This window comes from Thermobia domestica, chromosome 18 (genome assembly GCF_964235325.1).
Source record: "Thermobia domestica chromosome 18, izTheDome1.hap1.1, whole genome shotgun sequence".
Lineage (NCBI taxonomy): Eukaryota > Metazoa > Arthropoda > Insecta > Zygentoma > Lepismatidae > Thermobia > Thermobia domestica.
The window spans coordinates 89511437-89534383 of NC_137471.1; the positions used below are offsets into that span (position 1 = coordinate 89511437).

Below are 22947 nucleotides of genomic sequence, written 5' to 3' on the forward strand. Positions count from 1 at the left end.
GCTTGAAATCAAATAACTAAACACTAGGTGTTCGCTGGCGCTGTTCTGGTATTGAAGACATAGTCTGTGATTTACAAACAACGAATTCGCACACAGAACTACACGTCATCATCTTGCACGACGATCTTCAAATTTCAAGCATCATGTCCTACGTGGACACTACGAAGATTTACCCTATATGATGGCCGCTGTGCTAGCACCTTTAAACTAAAATCAGTATGCCCTTTACGACAGATTTTGTCACGCGAGTTTTGTTCCAATCGATGTGTGCCACATATTCTTAAATGCGTTTTACCATACATAATTTGTACATGGTGCAGATGTCAAACTTTCTAATAAAGACAAAAACCAAAGCGGAAAGTTTTTCTATTTAAAGGGACAAAGGTTTTCATTGATATGTTACTAAAGGAACACATCTTAGAATGTTGTAGCTGGGTAGCAGCATATCAAATAACATACAAACAATAACAGTGGCGTACTGTGGACAAAATACCCCAATGTCTGCATGCCAAACTCACACTAGTTTAAGTAAGAGTCTCTGAGAGATGGTTGTATTCTGTGCTAACGGTGCTTCACTTTGTCGTGGCTCAAAGAGAGCATTCGTCTTAAATTCTTTCTACATATAACGATACTTATCAATTTAATACAATCGTTTTAGGACTTTTTATACTTATACGATCGGAAGTATAAGTCAGCACAAAATAATTCTTCTTGAATGAAAATTTGTTCGGGACTTTAATAGCGTGGATCAATACTGTTGACCCAGTTCTGTTGGTAAGTTAAGGATTGTACTATGAGCTTTTTATACATTTTGAGTTTGATTTTTTTTTTCGTTCTCATGAAAAAGCAACGTAATGAAGAACAGGACCTACTATTAACTTGAGCTCCGCACTACGACTGAGACTTCTTTCCAGTGCAGTTGGCGGATGCACAGACTATTAGGCAAATTCAACTCTCACGACAATGGCCATTCCCCAACACACTATCTCGCCTCCAAGAAAGATGGATTACAGGACCACGCCACAAGCCTCGGCTGTTCACGAAATAAGATATATAGCGGATTTATGTAAATTCTTCAAAATACGGTTCAATACACGCTGCCATCACTTCTTCCACCCTTTGTACACCCCCACTTGCACTCTTTCCACCGTCCCATACTAGTGTCCTTTCAGACTCCGTTTTATTCAAGGGAAGAGAAAGAAGTCGGGCAGGATCAGGTTTGGACTGTACGGAGGCCTCGTGTTTCTCTAAGAACTCCTTTACGCGCAGCGCCTTGATTTGGCGCACTGTCGTTATGGAGACGCCACTACCCTTAACCTAAACCACTCGAATACATCCACATAAAATTGACCGTTCACTTTCTGTCTGGCGGGAGTAAATTCCCTGTGTGATGCCTTGTAAGTAAAGAAATCGATAACCATTGATTTTATTTTTGATTCGCTTATGCGGGCCTTTTTGAGCGATGAGTAGTGATGACCAAATGCAAGACAAAACCAAGACCCTGGTGGTCTTGGTCTTGCCCTAGAGCCTTTGATCTTGGTCTTGCTTTAAACAAATCTTATGTTTTTCATAGATACACTTGATATAAGAGATAATAAAAGTTGTGTGTACCACTGCCTGTCTTAATGCGTCAATACTAACGGAAATATTCTTTTTAAATGTAATCATCTTTATGTGATTACCATATGATGGCGTACAGAATTACCGAAGTTCGATACGAGATTTCACTTTAGTTTTAGAAGAACTTACTTCACTAACATGTTTTGTTAGTTTACTTTTAGTTTACCTGATGTTTTACACACACACAACTACTCTTCATAGGATTTCACAGAATCCAATCATGGGCTATCGTAAATGAATGAAACGGTAGTCAGGTAGTCACAGTAAATCAGACTCTGAAGTTCTTACCTCGTAACAATTCATAGAAATGTATCTTTGTCGTCTTCCTCACACCGTCCCAATTCATTGTCATTCTCCGTGCTCCATGCAAAAGAAGACCAATGACACACGAAGATTGTATCTGTCTAACATACACTCTTGTTGCTTGTTTTTACTACGGAGGACTCGTGCCCATAACCCAGACAACTAACGATTATGAGACTAGTAATGGCTCAACAGAGTTCTGGCACGTTGATGCAAGTGATCGAAAGTAAAATTACTTTCGAAATGGCGGAGTAATACTTTGCTGTGAAACGAATACCTTCTGAATTTGAAGGTTTATCATGGTTAATACACCTATCGCTTTCATTTTATTCACACTAAAGAATTTTTTGTTTTTAAGGTTATAAGTATTTTTTTAAAAAAAGGGGGGAAGTAAAGAGCAAGCACAATATGAATTTTCAGAGTTGTATTGAGCGAAACGTGAAAATCTGAAAAATAATTATGTGCATTGTACAAAGGGCGTTCAATAAGTTTTGCACAGATGCGTACAATATTTTCGTTAGTTGTAATATGATAATATGAAATTTTAGGTGAGCATACTTTGATCCTTTGGCTTCAAAACGGTAATAATTGTTGTTTCCTATTATTCACAGGTAAACCACAATGGACACTGAAGTAGACCAGGACCTGACTACGGTCGATAATGGAATTCCTGTTCCACACCAATTCATAGGATGTTGCTTCCGGTTTATGCAAGGATGTTATAAAATAGAGGATCTGCCCATACAACAAAATTGTGAAGCCATACGTCACAGCTTCGCCACACCTACTCTGCCCACTCCGCGCCACTCAGATCGCAATGTTACGAGCCAACAATCATGGCGGAAACGAAAGTAGCCAATCAGACGTGCCGGCTAAGACGATGCTTGGTTGTTTTTTTGGTTTCATTGTGTTCATATTATGAAGATACGTATGAGCAGATCCTCTATTTTATAACATCCTTGGGTTTATGAGTATCACACATTGGACTTTGCCAGTATTATGCTGGTTCTCCTCGACAAAAAACTAAATGTTCCAAATCAGATCAGAAAATTATGACCTCCTTTTTCTGGGATCAGTGTGGTGTCTTTTTCATAATTCTTGGAACATGGCTCCATAATTAACAAGAAGCGTTACTGTTTGTCATTGGATAAGGTACGACGAGCTCTCCAGACCAAGAGACCGGAGCTACAAAGTAAGATCATCACCCTCCATCATGACAATGCCAAGACTCACACAGCCATGATGATACAGCAGAAAATCATGAAAACAGAATGGAAAGTCGTCTCTCAGCCTCCTTATAGTCCGGACTTAACTCCTTCGGATTTCCTCCTGCTTGGTCGTCTGAAGGTTCCCCTGGGAGGAAAAGCATTTGATAGTGACAAGGCCCTCATTTCTTGTGTGAAACAATGGTGTAAAAAGTCAGCCACCTAAATTTTACCAAAGTGCATTCAAAGCATGGAAAGAATGCTGGACGAGATGCATCATAGTAGATGGAGGCTACACTGAGTGATATGTCTTGTAGCTAAAGAAACAAAGTATGTTTACATAAAATTTCATCATCATATTACAACTAATAAAAATATTATACTCATCTGTGCAAATCCATATTTGAACCACCTTTGTATAAAACGAAATGTGGCCTTATACAATTGCACTGGATCTGTACATTTTATATTTCGCTTTAGCTGCAGTATATACATTTTAAATTCATATTTCTTGGACTTTCTGAAGTGAGTACAAAGCAAAGAATTATGTCTGTTTTCAATTACTAATAGCAATAAATACACACACACTTCCTTGAACAAAACATCATTCGCAGTATACGTCATTTGTGATCTCAGATAATACGACTTTTCTTATAAATTTATCACGAGTATTGTACAGGCGTACTTAAAACAAATCTTACTTCCCAGAAGCTTGGTTTAACCTTCCATAAGATTTCAACAATTTGGTTACAAACTGAATCCTTTTTTTCTTTTGGGGAGAGAGATTCTTTCTCTTCAACATAAGTATCAAAATGTACCGTTTGCGGGTCATGTAACAGCATTAAAAAAGAAACAACTTGCTCACTTTTTCTTTTTTTAATTATTGGCCTGCTTAGCCGAATTGTTAACGCAAGCGACTTCGTAGTGCGTGTTCTCTCGTTCTACTCCAATGGGACCATTAACATTTCCTAGTATTGACGCATCATCATGAAGGGCTGAGATGTTTCGGTGGTAGAGAGCTCACCTCTGGTGCGTGGGGTCCCTGGTTTGATCCTACCTCACGCAAAGTGGGCCTTGTGTTGGACAACAATTACGTGGGTTTTCTCGTTTTCTCCCGTTTCCTCTCATTTTCTTCATTCCACCATTTCGTTCATTATCATCATCTCCTTTAGCCTCCAAGGCATAATTGTGGGTCGTAAATCTTAAAACTGGAATATTTTATTTAATTTTTTTCATCATCACAAGGCAATTAGGGAACTACGTTAATTTAGAGTAGCGAACTCAGGTCCAGAAAGTCAGAAATAACTTAAAACTGATGCACTAACCATGCATCACCATGCTGAACATGCTACATTTGGCTAGCTATAGCTCTTCATGCATTGTAGCGGCAGTGACTTGAGTGCTTCTTTCTATTTGTTAGCTAATTTCATCAGTATTTCAAACCTATATGACTAAAGAAAATTTAAAGAAATGATACATTTTTTTAGTCATATGTCTCCCCCTACAATTTGGCTCACCTCTATGTACTGAAATAAAACACTTTAACGTGTCGCAAGAGCATATGAAAATCTGTCCGTATACGGCGAATGTTTCAGCCGGTGACGCATGGTCAGTGCATTGACATATCTATATATCCTCGTCTGCGGTTCTTCGCCATTATTAAACCCTGTGATATTTTTCTTTCTCTGCTACTATTGTAGACGTATTAAATTAATGTTTTCTTAAGTACTATTTAATATTCTTAAAAAGTTCTATTTTGAAATGGGGAAATAAGAAGTTTGGAGCCATCTACACGCTTCAGTGTTTGACCCCATGTTAAATAGTTTTACATATTCAGCGCACAACGATTTAAAAGTATATACAAGAATGCTTTCACTAAATTTGATCTGTGGAAGCATATCAGTTTGATTTTCTTGAAAAAGTGCATGAAAGAATCTCAAGTAAAATTAATACCTCTGGCAACCCTGCTATGTAACTGACGTCACTTGTAAACAAGGAAATTAGTTCGCAACTATGCCTCACGCACAGATAAACCAAACCTGTAATACGTGTGCAAGACTCTTACAGGTTGATCTTGCGTAAGTCTTGCAGGTATGGTCTTGGTCCTGGTCTCGGTCTTGCATGCAAGACAAAGACTTGTACTCATCATTAGCAAGGAGAGGTGCTTGTGTGTTATTCAGTGCTTTGTTTTATTGTCTCGATCGTAGCGGAACATAGCGTCTCATCACCAGTTATCACATTTCTAAAAAAAAGTTCAAGCTCCACACGTTTCAACTGTTTATGACAAATTGACACACGGATTTCTTTTCTTATCTGGAGAAAATCTTATAACTAATTTGGAACATTCTATCCTTATCTGAAAATCGTGACAACTGATTCCACACTGGACATCAGTAAATCATTTTTTCCGCTATCATTCGAACACGAAGACGCAGATCAGAGTCCAACTGCTTTTTCACTTTTGCTGCATTTTCCTCATTTCGGCTTATTGATGAACATCCTGCACGTTGCTAGTCCCTGCTGTCCTCGCTTCTTTCTTTAATTTCCTTGTGATATTCAAAAACTCGTGTTCTGGACATGGTGTCCTTCCCGTACGCTTCACGAGTCACTGGTGGCTCGTGCGATACTTCATTTCTGTGCGGCGCCGTTTTATGCATTGTATTACCTCTGCGCGTTTGTAGTATTTTCGTTTGTAGAGATTTTTAACATTACTAGCATCCACGTGCTACACGAGTCACCGGTGACGCGTCCTGCTTTGGCGTAATGTAGCCTCAGATTCTTTCAACAGATGGCTGAAGTGCGATTTTGAAATACCGTGTCGTCATCTGTGAAGAGAAACTCAAATTAAGATCTGTGCACGAGTCATTGGTGACTCGTAACGCACCGACTGACAAACCTTCAACGAGACACACGGTGACTCGTATAAACTGAGATAAAAACTCAGTTTTACACTGAAGCAGTAAACGTGTTAAGTTTCATATAAAACTTAATTGCAATCGTTTGCTGCATTTTGATTCCTTACGACACACAAAACATGATTCCTTGATTCCTTACAACTGCTCATTTCTGAATATATCCACACTGTACAAAGACTCAGAGGCAACTGAGCCTTGTGGCATCGTATACCTGACACCTCCTTCCAACATTTTGTCCATGGCGACCACTCTTTACCCCTTTCCTTAGCAAAAATGTCCCGATACTTTTTCGGACAGACCTTGTATATATTTCGAAATTTACGAAAACCTTAAATATAATTTCGTGATACAACTACAACAAATTTACAAAGATCAATAGTTCACACATAATAATATTTTACCTTCTTATAAGAACTACGTATGGCTAAGATGATGAAAAGTTTAATGATAGGAAAAAAATCACTGATTTTAAATTTGTAAAGTTGTAAGACAACGTAACTTCGTGTTCGCTATTTAATCAGATAAGTTTGCACGAAAGTGAACCATGGCCGGTGGCGTAGTTCAGTTTTCTTGGAAGCGAGATATGTCGTGGGGAACGCCAATACTGTGAGAATTAATCTTGTATGATGGTCTGTGCACTCACCAATTGTATCGGATTCAAGCCCTAGTCATGCCTCCAAGTCCGCGTTAATAGGACCCGTGATTTAAAAAGTCAGTATTACAAAACACAAAGCACAAACTCAAAAAGTCGAGCAGCAAAAATTTCACTGATTTTTTTTAAATCAAGCCTTCCTTTGTGGTAATTTTAAGATATACAAACGTATTTAATAGAGGACATAACACGTTGGCTCGCATTAGTATATGTTTCCTTCGTTTTCTTTTGCATGATCAGTTGGATGTAACTTTTACTTTCGATGTGGTTCCTTCTCTTTCTTTTTCTTATACACAAGTAATTACATTTGACAGAAATTGTTCGGTTTATATCGGACCGAAATAGGAATGCCATTGCCATCTTGGAGAATGACGTGCGTTATTGTAAACGGTAGTGTGGGTGGGTGAGTATTGTCAAATTAGATTAGGATTTATATTTCTGGGTTGTCGGCATCTATGGCCATTTAGCCCGTCACGTATATGAGGGATCACATCCCTCGGCGAGCACAATATCCGGGGAAAGGGAAGGAAGAAAGCGGCCTGGGACCTTATGTTAGGTACCATCCCGGCATTTGCCTGGTGTGAATAAGGAAAACCCAGGAAAACCTCATTCAGGATGGCTGGCCTAAAAAAGCTTTTTACACTTTTTCGACCGAGTGCCCCCACCGGGAATCGAACCCAAGACCGCTTGCACCGAAGGCGAAAGTTTTAGCATCTACGCTACTATTGCAGGGCTCACAGTGGTCTAGTCTCTTGTAAGTAGTTGAAAAGTGACCAAAAAGTGACCAAACTCTCATCATGCCCTTTTTTTCCTTTGCCAATTTCTCCATCACCTCTCTCTTGATTTGTTTCATCTTTTCTTCTTTACTTCTTCTTTTTGTGCTTCCTCCTTTCTTAGGTTTTCTCAGTATGCTTTGTAGTTACGGTAAGCAGACTTAGCAGATGTAAGAAGCTTTTGAGTAAGTGGAACCAGTTCTGGCCTATTTCCGAATTTCTTCATCTCAGACATTATATTTAACTTAGTACTGAGAGTTCTCAAAGCTGTGAAATATTCAAATTCATCACCTACTTTTAAGAAGACCATACAAGAAGCATAGCACAAGACGAACATGATGAACCACACAAACACACACACACAACGTTAAGCGAAGCGTTAACTATTACGAGAGAAATCTAAAAGACTATTATGATAGAAGAAAGAATAGACACAGAAGGAATCTCAACCCCACCTTGAGAGCTTAAGCATCCACCAACCATCCACTGTGCTTTAGAAAGAATAAACGCTGAAGTGAGAATAAAGCTGACTGTTTCACATATGGCAGCAAGTACTGAAGCTTTCAGAAGAGTAATGAGTAACAAGTTTCTGCCTTTTTCCATTTATTTTTATATTTTTCTTAGAAAACTGCCAATGCAAAACATAAATCACACGAAAAAGTCATATTACTCCCCCCCCCCCCCAAAGTAACTTTTAGTGACAAATTTGAAAAAAAGTGCCTTTTAGTGACCAACTTGAAAAAAAGTAACTTTCAGTTAAAAAAGTGACTCGCTATGAGCCCTGCTACTGTCAAATGGGACTAAACGGTTACTGGGAAGGTCATGTCATGTCCCTTATCCATGCTCGTTTTTTCTACATACTCATCAGGAAAGTATCGGGAGAATGAATTTACATTCGGAATGACTACCGCAGAAGTTATTGTGGTCTGTTGCAGAAACCAGGAGCCTACGGCGAAACAGTCACCCACAAAAAGCACTAGGTGGAGGGCTCCAAGTAACGTGAAAGCCCAGTGCTATAGGTACCCACTGAAGCCACGAAAATCTACCGATCCAATTTGAGATGGGTTTGCGATTCAACTGTGTATATAGACATGTGAAACGACTCCGGCTGAGGTGCGTTAGAAGAGTTGCGCACATCATCTGCTCCCGTGCCACACTACAAAACGGACAACGAACTGCAGGACTTCGGGGGTCCAAACGGGGGACATTCATCACAATGGATGAAACACACGTCCATCTTACTGCTGGTGGTTAGGCGCTGACATACCGTGACAGTGATGCCACGGGTTACCGCCAGATAGTTGTTAATAAGCAAATTTAATAATAATAATAATAATAATAATAATAATAATAATAATAATAATAATAATAATAATAATAATAATAATAATAAAAAGTGAATGTGAATGCAAGATACATTCCACGAATCAATTATGATATTTATTTTTCGGATCAACACCCCACAATTGTACGGTGCGGAGGTCAATCAGGTGAGGACCCATTACAGACAAGACTTTAAGTTATATTGTTAAAACATTTCTGCATTTTTATCAGGAAATGGAACGGAAATTAGGAATCCGTATCGTTCCATTTCAAGATATTCCTGTGAAGAGCCCAGATGTCAGTTCACTGGATTTCTGCAGGTTTTGGCCTGTTGAAAGACATCTCTAACATAGGGGTTCGCGCACTTTTACTAGTCTCTGGAAAGCTTGCAGCGAGGAGTGCGACAAATTTCCTTTGCTGTGCTTCGCCGGATTTTGCTCCAATGGGAAGTTCGATGCCGGACGATAGTTCACAGTTCTGAGATCTAATAGAATACTATAGGTTGCGGGGGCGACATTTCTGGTTAATGTAAGTACTTTTCAATATCGGTTCAATATAAACTGAACAACCTTTTGTATACCACGTATACGACCACTGATAAACAATGACTTCATTATACAAATATTCATTCGCACTCGTCACTTAATATTCCTCTAATACAAGGCATTTTATCTTCTTATGGGATCAATCCATATGAAGTGATCTTTTTTTTTTTTTTTTTTTGCTTGACCATTTTTATTTTTTTTATTTATTTTTTCACATACTATTACCATATTCATTAGCACGACAAAACTTTTTTTTTTTAAATTTAATTCCGCGTGCCAGTCAGTGATTTTGGAGACGTCAGTGTAAACTTGTATATCTGAGGACTAGATTATTCAAAAACATTACAACAAATACCATTTTCTTCGGCACTTTCTGTTCTTTAATTTTGTTTCTTAGCATGAAAAGCCGTACTTGAACCCTAATAGGTGAAAATTACTTCCTAGGCTTAATATTGACATTTAACGAATTCCAGTTTTTATAATGGAGGTGAAATATCCACTTTTCATAATGCTGGAGTTTATAATGGAGGGGTGAAATATCAAAGTTTTTTAAAATTATAATCACATATGGTACTATACGTAGTATAGATAGAGTAACAACACTGATACGTCTTACTACAATGTTTATATTTTTTTTAATTGAAATTTTGTAATTTTTGTAAAGTCTGAGGTATGATATTTCTGGTGGGACATGGTATAAAAGCTAATTTATTTCCAGAATGAATGTATAAGTCAAAACTACAGTAAAGATTTCAACTTTGAAAATTACCTGAACAAAGTCATGAATTTTCAAAAATTGGACAATTAACATGAATTTGTGCTTTAACCAAATTGAAAAGAAAGAATTTAATTTGCGCTGTAGACATATTTTAATTGCTATTTCTACATACATATAAACAACAGAAATCCTCTTGAAATAAAAAGAAATGCATTACTGATAAGTAAAAAGTAAATAAATAAATAAATAAATAAATAAATAATAATAATAATAATAATAATAATAATAATAATAATAATAATAATAATAATAATAATAATAATAATAATAATGATGATGATGATGATGATTATGTCCGTTTTCGATGTTACACAGCACCTAATTACGTTTTTTGAAACGCAATGAAATTTATATTCTCTTGTTCCTTTGAGTCGCATAGAATTTTAAAATCTGATTTCAAGTGCTTTGATACTAGTAACAATTTCTTGTAGTGTGTTGAAAAAATAGGTAATATCTTGAACGTTTTATTTGCGGAAATTGATCATATGCTGAGAACTCGTGTATGACCCGTAATTTTACAGTGAACAAATCACAGCTTCTTTTTATGTACAATGGTGCGCCCACACATTACGATAACGAGGCCCGCGAATGGTTGCAGGTAAGTTCTAAAACCATTGGATTGAGAGACGTGGTGTACACGAATAGCAGGACCGCAGTCAAAATTTAACACCATGTGATTTTTCTTCTGAGGGTCACCGAAGGAGGGGTTTACAAGAGAAAACTATGTAACTTAGATGAAATAAAGCAACAATAGCCAACGTGATCAACAAGTGCCAGAAATCATTTTCTAAGCAGTAATAGCGAATGTGCCAATTCGTTTAACGAAATGTGTTAAAATGTCCATGTGACGTTTTACTTGTAACAAGATATCAAACAAAACCTCAAATGCTAATTTTTTCAAATATACTTGTTTAATAAAAATCCTTTCATAAACAAACAAGTTAGAATGATTTAAAAATAGCGAGTAATTTATTAGACACTCTTTAAGTAGCCAACATAGTAGCCAATGAACCTGCGTGGTTTTATTATGTAGTATATGCAGTAGATATTCAAGTGCAAGTCTATACATACTCAAAATGCCATAACAATGCATTCGATGCAACTTGAACAATTAATCGAGTTTACGAGCGGAAGTCTCGGGCCGAAACTATTGCACTCTCTAGTAGCAACAACGTTCCAGATGGTGGTCAAGTTGACAAAATAAAGCTTGCCTTCTGCAATCCAATACTTCCTCTCGTAAACTCGATTAATAGTTCAAGCTGCTTCACAGGCATATTGAGTACATATGGACTTGCACTCTATTGTCTACTGGATATATTACATAATAAAATAACTAGACCATCAAAACAAGCGAATAATATCTTGCTCTAACAAACATGGACTGATGCAAGTACCTACTTTGAATTCACCATCTAGAGATGTACATTATTACAGACTCTTTTGAGTCTAATTACAATGCAAGGTAACTTAGATTATAGACGTTACTCACAGTTTATCATTGGACTCCATTATTTTGGTTTCTCTTACAACGTAGTGTGTACAGGTGGCATACGAACAATTCTGAAATGTCAATGCAGAATCTTTAACGATGATCCATAACTTGTCTGAGCACGGATAGACGGAAAATTTGCACAAATCAGTACTGTATTGTCAAGTAACAAATAGCCAATAAAGATATTTGCTCTGCATTTTCCGTTCGACGTGATCAGAGGATCATTGATAATGCAGCGGTACGTTCAACAAACCTACCCCATGGAGCGGTTATTATGGTCAATTCTCCAAAGCATAAATCCCGTCAACTCTTAAGATGCGTTGAGCTCCCTCGTGGATAAGCAGTTAGCGTACGCGTCTTTGGCGTCGCAGACCCGGGTTCGATTCCCGGCGGGAGCTCATGTGGTTCGGATTCCACATTAATCAATACATGTGGAACAATTATGCACATAGTTGAGTTAATATTCCTTTCAGCAGACAGGCTATATGAGACGGGACCTACTGATTAACGTTGAATCCGAACCACATGAGCATCCCATAAATTCAAATAAATGAATGAAAGATATAGACAATATAATACACATAGCTCATGGCTCATTATCCACTAATACTTCCACGATATTAAAGTATGCATGAGCGAGTACGAATTGTCAATTTTACGTACACTTTGATTTTTGTTTTATCATAACTCAGTGAACTGATCATATTTAATGGACAAAGAGTACAAAAACACCCAGAAAGTATTATTATTTAAAAAAGGATTTCTACCAATAGAGTGGAAATTAGCAAGCATTGGTTGTAAAATCGAAATATATAAAAGTATCCGCAAAACAATGAACTTACTACGGAAATCGCATAACAACTTAAAATGGAAGAAAATAACCTGCTTACCTTCTTCTGTTGAGGAATGTTCGGAGAAGTTGTTTGAGACGTTGCACCTTCTGACAGAAATTCTCCTTGAGCACCCTCAGGAGCCGAAGATATCTGCGGAGGTGTCAGACTGCTAGGCACAGAACCATTTACTGGAAAACAAAATGAATGAAAGTAAGAATAGAAGAAAAAAATAATAAAGGAGCAAAAGACTATATATAAAGAAGTAAGCCACTAGACTAAAAATCAGTCTCCGGAATAGACGAGATTTTTTCCAGATCGACCCCTAAAAAAAAGGAAAGAAGCATTGAAAGCCTTTTCGTGCATTCGTGCATCATCAATATTTCAAACTTGTGGACTAAGAAACATGAAATTTTATACAGATGTTACTTTCAAACCCTACACCAGTGGTGGCCACTCTATATCAAGGCGCAAAATTTCAGTCAGACGCATTCGCCAATCCAAAAATGATGGTCGCCAGTATCTCTCACGTACAAATTATGAGACCCCACCCCACCCTCCCTCGGCCTTTGATTGGACATAGAAAGAGATTACATCAGGGCATAAAATTTTAAAACCAGACAATTAGATTCAGGATAATCAATTTTGCGTTGGTGTAACGCTCTCTCTCTGCACTGAAGTACCAGTTGCCGATTGCAGTTTTCGGAATCAAAGTCCTCAAGTGAAGGGCATTGATGAAAATTGTCAGCAAATCATCCGATCTGTCAGTCTTCAGTGAATTCCTGTAGGCAGTCTTAACTCTGTTGAGGCTGCTGAAACCTCTTTCGCATGAAGTGGTTCTCACAGTTAAAACTGCACAAAATGTGACAATTGGAAGCAAATTTGGGAATCTCGTAAGGCAGGAATCCAGGAGGCAAACAATTTCGATAGAGGATGCGATGGGAACGTTGTGAAGACTTCACATTCTGTGTTTTCTCTCACTCAGTGACAATTATTTTCGTGCGAAACAGAAACTGCAGTCCTGTGAATTTAGGAAGAAACCATTTCTACTGAACATTGGACGCCAGCTCTAAATTTCTAGTCGCCAATAGCGACCTAGCGACTGGAAATTTGCGCCCTACTCTATATTGCATGTGCAAAGTTGCCACATACTTATATTTTTAAAAATACACATGTAAATAATGCAAACATACTGAACACAAAATGTCGTTTTACCTAACTAGAAATACATTATTATTATATTTAAGTTTTCTTTTTTATTGGGGGCGATAAAAATACAGGAAACAACTGTTCAAAAGTTTATTTATTTACAAAAGCTGTTTTTTAATGTCAAAATATAGAAACTTTTGAAATTTTATACAGATGTTGATTTTATACAGGGTAAGGGAAAAAGAGAAACGGGTTTAGAAAAGTAAAAATTTGTACTTAAAATTCCATAATTTTTTCACGTTTTCACCTTTTATGCGATTCTGTTACTTTTTCAGGACTTTCTACGAGTAAGCTGAATTCCTTGACTTTACCAGGACTTTCAGGTTGGTAAGAACTCTGTTTTCTCATGTTGTAGGAATCTTAGTTTACGCTCGACTAATTTATCTATTCTTACGATGGTGAATGTTCAATAATAATAAGATAACAAATAACAACTAGCAGCGTCACAATGTACACCACACAAAGGAGTTTGGTTTATAAGTGTACACAATGTGAAAACTGAAGTCCGTGAATTTTAACGGATCAACAACGGAAGTTCCTCTGTCGCTGTCTGCCGTCAACAATTCTCCGCATTTCTCAGCGCTCATCGTTCCCCACGAAAAGATATGAAGTACCTGAGAAGAGACTGCTGGCGCCAGTACAAATTTAAATTGCACCCGCCTTAACTCTTCTTTCCTTCATTCCCCACTCAAAAACTTTAGCGTTACCATAGCAATCCGAATATATTATTATATTTAAGGTTTATAATGGCGTGACATTTCCTCAATTAACATTAAAACTGGAAAAAGTTGATTTCTACGATTTTTACTTTCAGTTTTAATAGAGATATTAGAGTGGAGACGAAATATATTCTAGAGACACTGATTTGATTATACAAAACAGCTTCTTTCTACGAGGCAGGTTCAGAAACTAAGATTACAAAGCCGATATTTTTGGAGTTTCGTGTGGTATAGAAAAATGAGGAGTATGCAGTAATTTTAATACATGGAGTTGGCAACTGTGCAGAGTTTCAGCTACTCGCTACCTACAGCGCTAATTGTAGGTAAACACAAATAGCGACTCGTTTCAAAAGCTGGTCTCGCGAAGAAGTCCGCTCAGTTATTCGATTTCTGTGCACGAAACATGCAACCGGCTGCTGGCAGCTAGTAGAGGTTTATGAAGAGGCTGTAATGTCTCCTCAGCATGTCGCAGAATGGTGTCGAAAGTTTGCGGCTGGTAGAGAAAACGTTGCCGACAAGGAGCCCACAAGAACACCACGCTGTCGAAGCAGTTTCGCTGGAACATCATCGACCAGCTTCCCTACAGCTGAGACCTCGCTCCAAGCGTTTTTCAGCTGTTCCCGCACTTGAAGGAGCATCTCGGGGGGCCGTCGCTTCGCTTCAGACGAAACACTTCGTGATAACGTGGCTGAACACGCATGGACAAGATTTTTAACAGGAGGGAATCTTCAAATTCATTCTACGATGCGATAAATGCCCCAACCGATATGAAGAAGTCGAAAAATTATCTACAGTAATGTATGTCCTATCTGATGGCTGTATTGGTTCTATGAAATAATATATACACGTTTGACTGCAGGCTTTGTAACCTTACTTTCTGCTCACCCCTCGTATCCATTAGTGATTTCGCTCTGTAGTGATCAACGTTAAAACCGGAAGTGGTTGATTTCTGTTACTTCTGGTGTGAATAGAGGGTTAAGAGAGAAGACGGTACTTATTATTAAAACTCTAAATTTTTAAAAAACGCTTCTCACTATTTCTTATCGTTTTTGTTGGATATAGATCAATACTGAAACCGAAGTTGTAGCTGATTTCTTTTATTCCTGGTTTTGGTAGAGTTAAAGATGAAGAAGAAAAGTATTCTTGGGACGCTTAATCGATTGGACGAAACTACTTCTCGCTATCCGTTACCGCTTTTGTTCTATAGTGATTAAGTTAATATCAAAAATGGTCGATTTCTATGACTTCCGATAGGTGGATCACCTCAATCAACAAACTCGATTTCTAACTTGGGCCCTCTTCATCCTGACCAAAATTGATGGTGATCTACCAAATAGTTGAGATTTTGTCTCAACACAGAAACAGTAAATATATAAAGAAGTTTCTGGCAAAAAAGGAAAAACTAATAAGTGATACAGCTGCAGATAATAATTAAATCAACAAACGTTGTGGAATAAGAATACAAGCAATGAACACATATGGTTTTCTACGTTAAACCTCCCGGAAAATGACAATTGGGCAGGGCAAAAATGTAGGAAGGTAGAATTCTCATGGAGGTGGATAATAATCATCTTGTTTGGAGTAAATTGATACGATAAAACACTGGCAGGCTTGTTTCTTTTTATGTTTTCATAAACTCTACAGTGAAGTATCGCATTTGGCAACGTATAAGACGCATTTTTCTTCCCTTTGAGAATACCTCCAAAAACGGAATGTGTCTTATGCGTCGATACAGATATTGCAGGGTTCCTTCTGATCTGAAGAAATCTATTTCCCTGACTTCTCCCTGACCTTTGGCAAGAAATTCTCTGACTTTTATGACAGGTGTCGGATGACGCTGACATATAAATAGGCAATAAATAACTGAATATTTATACAGGGTGTCTACTAAAATTCCAAAATGAAATTTCGTGACTTTTTCGTGACCTTTTCTTTCCCAAACCACAAAATTTAGTAACATTCTCAAGAGGGAATTTGGGTGCGAATCAGGCCGAACTTTCATGCATGCGATAGAAGCGTGTTTTGCTAGCGATTTGGTAGCGTCTAAAGCCGACCATAGACGGTATTTTTGGTGATGAATTTTGATGTTTTATAGAATAAAATTTTCCAGTCTGTGCTTATATTTGAACAGATAAAAAAGTTGTGACCCAAAAACTAAATTTCGTGACTTTTTCTTGACTTTCATGACCCTTTTCTGATTTCGTAACTTTTTGTGACTTTCGTGACCGATAGACATCCTGTTATATATGAGAAAATTTATTCTATTGAGACATATAGTAATCAACTGCTCATACGTACATTCCACTTACCTTCCATAAAGATCTGAGCAACGTCCCATACTGTGATCATTAATATTTACCCACAAACGTCTGACAATCAATCACTCTGAAGATACGATATTTCTTATAAATTCATTATAAAATTTCCCTGACTTTCCCTGATTTCCAGTCTTTTTCTCTGAACTTCCCTGACCTGCACCATTTTCCCTGACTTCCCTGACTAGTAGGAGCCCTGTATTGATTATTACGATTTCAATAAATACTCCCGATTCTGTGTTGTTTGATGTTTGCTTGTTCCCTTACGTTGTGCAACAGCATTCCAATCACGTACAATTTAGTGATTCAGTAACTGTAGTTTGGATATAATCGCTTTAATTAGCATTTCATAGTATGTATGCCTTTCTCTGGACGTATAGATTCCCAAACACGCGTGTGAATCTACATTTACTTACGTACTGTTAACTGCGCATATATTTCTTGCTAAAATATTACTTTCACTAAAAAATCTTCATAATATGCAGTGAAAATTGAGTGCAGAAAATAAGGTGTGTCTTATCTCTCGGCAATTACGAGCAAAATTAAATAAGGTATGAGAAAATACTTACCTTCATTAACACTAAGGCCACTAAGTTGATGAGAAACATCTAAAAGATAGGAAGGTAGGAATGCCGCTCCTTTCGCCTCCTCAGCATCTGAAGCGTCAGTCTTTGAATTTGAGGACATGCCAAGAAGCTGCCCCCCAAACAACGATCCCAGATCATTCTTGTTTGCAACGTCATCGTTCGCGTCCCCAAACACAGCATTCCACTCCTCGCCAAAGCTCTCACTTTGAGAAACAGATGATGAGTTTAGGATATCATTCAGTAGAGAGAGATTTTCTTTTTCAGCCTCTGGTAGATCTGAACTATTTGTCAAAAGGTCATCAATGCTTACTGTAAGAGAGGAAAACATCGTAATTATTTTATTGAGCATACATTATTATTAGCATCATACAAGATTGTATCAAATTTTAAATTTAACAATTCTGTGTTGATTTATGTTTAATATTACGACTAATACTTTTATCTTCTTGATCACTCGAAACGATACGAAATAAAAAATAAATTGACTATTTGCTCCACTCCAGAAAGTAAATAAAGACTTTTCAAACTTCACATACAAAATGGGAGTCCAAGACCTTTCCTAAATTTATACTGCGCATTTGAAAAAGTAATGCCAGAATGCGGCTTCAATTGGCATTTATAGACCTGGCAATTTGTCTGTTGATGAGAATACAACACGATGTTGATAAGGCTTATGAAAAGCGAGAATCTTTTTTGGGATGAGAAAACTTTACAATTTTTTGTGGAAGGTTTTTTGCAGAACCTGTTTTTACATTAAATACCGACAATCTTACCTTGCATCTCGAATTTTTATGGTTCGCTCATATGTTTCAGTGTTCTCTCACAAGTTCTTCGTTGACAGCTAAACTAGAAGTATTGTTAAGGTTTCTCCCTTCTTGCGGAACTCTCCTGCAGGTTTCTCCCACTCTTCAAGAAGTATTTATTTATTTTTGGAAAAATTGTGTCGTGCAGTCAATAATATTTATCACTAATTTTAGAACAAGTTGAACGAAAAAAGTTCCTTAAGACATTATGATGGGCAGATTAAATGCTAACAGTGAGTCTACTTGTCAATCCACTGTTAGAAAACTGTCAATCCACTGTGTCCGTCTTGTGCAAAGGAATTGGAATAACTGAAAATTCATTTTTATATTGGCTGTACAAATTAATACACAAATCTGTGAAAGGTACAGTGTTGAAATATAACAGATGAAACAGTATGAGTGAATCACAAAAATTCGAGACAGAAAGTAAGACTGTTCTTATTTTAATTATGTACCCTACATCATCTACCAGCAAATATTGTCTTTTTTTTTTCTTTCTTTCCACAATGGGATTATGTCAGTCATAAGATCAATGGATAAATAGTATTTTAAATTATGTCTTACACAAAATTTATAATGCATTAACAAGTAAGTCATGAACACGGAGACACTATTTTTTAATACAAACGTATGAAGTTCAAACAAATACATGCTGTTAGTACTTACTATTTTCATTTTGTTTTGGGGTATTTGTATTGTCTGTGAGTTTTGCATCAGATGCGTTTAATCCAATATCTAAGAGCAAAGAATCTTGCTTTGGTTCATTGTTTTCTTGGAAGCTATTACTTGGTGGATGGAAGAGATTTTCTAAACTGTCTGACTTTGTTTTCTTATTCTTTGCGTTCTTCCCTTTCTTGCCTTTATCTTCTGACTCACCATCCTCGTTCGCATCATGGTACTCCGCATCGAAAAACAACATCCTACGAAACAAAAAGCATTAGTTGTAAACAGAAATAAAATTTACAAAATATAAGAATGATAAAATTTATAATACAATGGCAATCATTCATTGATTTAGGATTTAGATTCCTGGGCTTTCGGCATCTATGGCCATTTAGCCCGTCATGTATGAGAGATGATGTTCTTCGGCGAGCACACTATTCGGCGAAATGGAAAGAAGGAAGCGACCTGGGACCTATAAGTTAGGTACCACCCCGGCATTTGCATAGTGTGAATCAGGAAAACCAAGAAAACCTTATTCAGGATGGCTGACCTGAAAAAGCATTTTACACTTGTTCGACCGAGTGTCTCCAGCGGGAATCGAACCCGGGACTACTCGCACCGAAGGCGAACAATCATTCATTGATACAGCTACAATGGTTTATAACTACAGAGTGATGTATGTTAGCAGGCAAGAAAATTCAAGCATATTTCTCGTATTTCAAAAATGATATGAAATGAAATATTTAAGTTTTAGGCCCCACGGTTATGCCGGCTAGGCTAAAGGAGACGGTGATAATGTGAAATGAATGAAATGGTGCAACGAAGAAAGTGAGAGAACCCCGAGAGAACTCACACACACTGTGTTTATCCACCACAAGGCTCACTTACCACGAGCTGGAATCGAATCAAGGACCCCATACACCAGAGGTGAACGCTCTACCACTGAGCCACTGCGGCCTCCTTCTCGTAATGAACAAATTTCTGGTATTCTGATTTTACTAACTAGCATGATATAAGAAATGCCTATAGATACTTAATATTCCTAAACATCTTACACAATAAAGAACACAGCCTTTAAGTCTTAACTTTTTATGTGAAATGAAGGTTAACCTACTTCATTTGCGAACAGTGAGTTTGATAATCTCAGTATTAAATGATATCTTCTCTTACTCTTTTGTCCGTAATAATTATATATGATATTTTTTCACTGTATTTAAGCTTCGAATTTCCACGGTTTTATTTATCTGTTCATTTTCTGCTTCTGCTATAGGCGATTTTATATACAGAGTAAGTTCCTTTTAACTTGAGATAACTGTGCAACTCCTAAATTATAGATAAAAAAACGTTGAAATTTTGCTTGAGAAATCGTTTGACACACTCTGCAATACCAACTCAAACAGTACTACCAAATCAACATAATGTTATATATTTTTCAAAAGGCACCACGTCGGATTATTGCATATTTCAACTCTACATTTTAAACGAAAACTTACAATACCATATTTGTTATTTAATATTGTGAACTTAGGATGCTACAGTATTATAAACATCAAAATTTTGGCAACTTCTAACACACTAACAGCACAACAGAGATGGACAGAGCAATGCACAATCCAAAGTACCGTAGTGTTAGATATCATTATCATGTCACGACGCATTTCGAATAAATGGGAACCAAGTTACAAGATGCTGTTCGACGAAATGCTTAGGTATCACATCTACATACTTACATGGTTTTCAGATCATCAAAACATTTTGCTGTTTACAACAATTTGATACCTCAACCTGTTCCGAAGATAAACATTGGTAAAGTTTACCACACTACTTAAAATTACGTAATTGCGAGAATTTGTTACAATTACAACTATTAAATGCTATTCCTGTTATATTTTTTATTTATTTTTTAAAGGAAAATAACAAATGAAATGAAATGAAATCTTTGTTTTACGTCCCACGATTATATCGGTTAGGCTAAAGGAGACGGTGATAATGAGAAATGAATAAAATGGTGGAATGAAGAAAGTGGGAGGAAACAGGAGAATCCCGAGATGAGTTGATTTTTAGTTTAGTGCCCCTTTCAGCAGCGAGGCTATATGAGACGTGGACCTACTTATTAACGTGGAATCCCAACCACATGAGCTCCCGCCGGGAATCGAACCCGGGTCTCCGAAACCCACGAGCACGGTGTTTGTTCACCACAAAGTCCACAAGGCGCGGGCTGGGATCGAACCATGAACCCCAAGCACCGGAGGTGAACGCTCTACCACTCAGCCACCGCGCCCCAAGGAAAATAACAGTTATTTTAAACATTTTCCACACCTACGTCATTAAATCCTCTTCTTTGCACCGCTTCACTATTGCTGACGCTATAATGGGCGGTGGAAAGTCACACCCGCCATTGCCGGTCCCAAGCCCGGATGAGAAAGGAGGAGGGTTAGACATTAATTCCCTGTAAAACAAGAAGTCGGCAGACCAACAGCCAGACAAAGGTAAGCGTGAGCACCTAAAGAAGGCAACCCCATCATCATAATAGGATACTATGGGCTGATAACTCGTATGTCCGAAATCGTTAACCATCAAAAGAACACGGAAACAGAGAGCCGGTTGGGATGATCTGATAACAACAAGGCGAGGATTAGGATATATGAGAATGAGAACCTGAAATCTCCGAAGATTAACAGGAAAAGAACAAGAATTAACAGGAGAAGCAAAGGAGCTAAACATGAAAATTATAGCAATAACCGAAACCAAAAAGAAAGGACAAGGTATAGAAAATATAGGGAATGGAATACTTTATTTTACTCAAGAGTATCAAAATTCGAAAGGGCAAGGAGAGGAGTAGCTTGTATAGTACAACAGAACATTATAAACAGAACAAGATTGGGAGTTTGTGAACGAAAATATAATGGCAGTTACAATCATTTTAGATGAGAAAGAAGATAGATGACAAAAAATAGTTATAGGGTACGGGCCAAGTGAAGATGCCTCAGTAGAACAGAAAGAAGTATTTTGGGACACATTACAACAAACAATAGACTACAGCAACATATCACCAATAGTAATTGGAGATTTAAATGGAAGAGTTGGAAGAAACTATAAGAACTATCATCGGCTACTAGGGCAATATGGCGAAACAATACAAAACGACAATGGAACAAGAATCCTCCAGTTCTGCGTTGAAAACAACCTCGTAATAACAATTACAAAATTTAAACACAAAAATATCAATCTGTATACAAGAGAAGAACCATCAAAGAAAGAGAGTCGATAATAGATTACATATTAGTACCTAGAGAAAACTGGAAAGAAATCAAGGATGTAAGAGTTATGAGAGGACTAGAAATAGGGAGCGATAATTATCTTTTAGCAATGGAATTAATAGTTACTAGAGGAGATACAAGAAAACCAGCCACTAGGAAAAGAAAAGTTACAGAGAAAATAAAGATTAAGAAATTGTCAGAAGGCCCTAGAAGAGTATACACACAAGAAACAGAAGAAGTGTTCGAAAGATTACTACAAGAAGAAGAAATAGAGGACGTAAAAGAACTCTGGAAGCAATTTAAAACAACGATCATAAAGAAGGCAGAGCAGGCATGCAGGAAATCCAAAATTGGGGGATCGCAAATTAAAAGAACAGCATGTTGGAATGAGGAAATTCAAAAGGAAGACAAAGAGAAGAAGAGATGGAAAAACTAGCTATCAACGAGAACGGATGACTATGAAAGATACAAAGAACAGAGAAAAAAGGTTAAGGATCTAGTAACAAAAAGTAAAAAGGAAGCTTGGGAAGACTTCGGGAAAAGGTTACAGGAAAATTATCAAGGAAATGTAAAGTTATTCTATGGTACACTAAAATCTATGAGAAAAGAACAAAAAAAAAAAAAAAAAAAAACAATTATTAAAAGAATATATGATAAAGAGGGGAAAATATTGGTTAAGGAAGAGGAGATAATTAAAAGATGGGGAGAATACTTCGAAGAAACACTGAAAGAGAAGGAGGACCCAATACAAGAGAGAAATAGAAGAGTCGAAAACATAAGGCAAAAGTTAAGGAAATATGCACATAGAGGATACGAAAAACAGACACAAATCAGAAGAAACGGAAAATAACATCCAACAAGAAGAATTAGAGAGGGCAATAAAGAAAATGAAATCCGGAAGAGCATCAGGACATGATGGAATTGCTCCAGAAATGATAAAACATCTAGGAACGTT

The 22947-nt window shown here is 37.2% G+C and overlaps 1 protein-coding gene across 2 annotated transcripts in view; it reads right to left on the reverse strand.

The window, feature by feature from the left end:
• ICA69 (islet cell autoantigen 1-like protein) overlaps window positions 1-22947 on the reverse strand; it is a 93766-nt gene that overhangs the window by 14924 nt on the left and 55895 nt on the right. For both annotated transcript variants that reach the window (XM_081746312.1, XM_081746311.1), the window contains exons 8-10: window positions 18736-18989; window positions 17249-17575; window positions 12497-12627 (exon numbers count right to left, since the gene is read on the reverse strand). In XM_081746312.1, the coding sequence (XP_081602438.1) occupies window positions 12497-12627; window positions 17249-17575; window positions 18736-18989 (712 nt within the window). The remainder of the gene's footprint in view (window positions 1-12496; window positions 12628-17248; window positions 17576-18735; window positions 18990-22947) is intronic.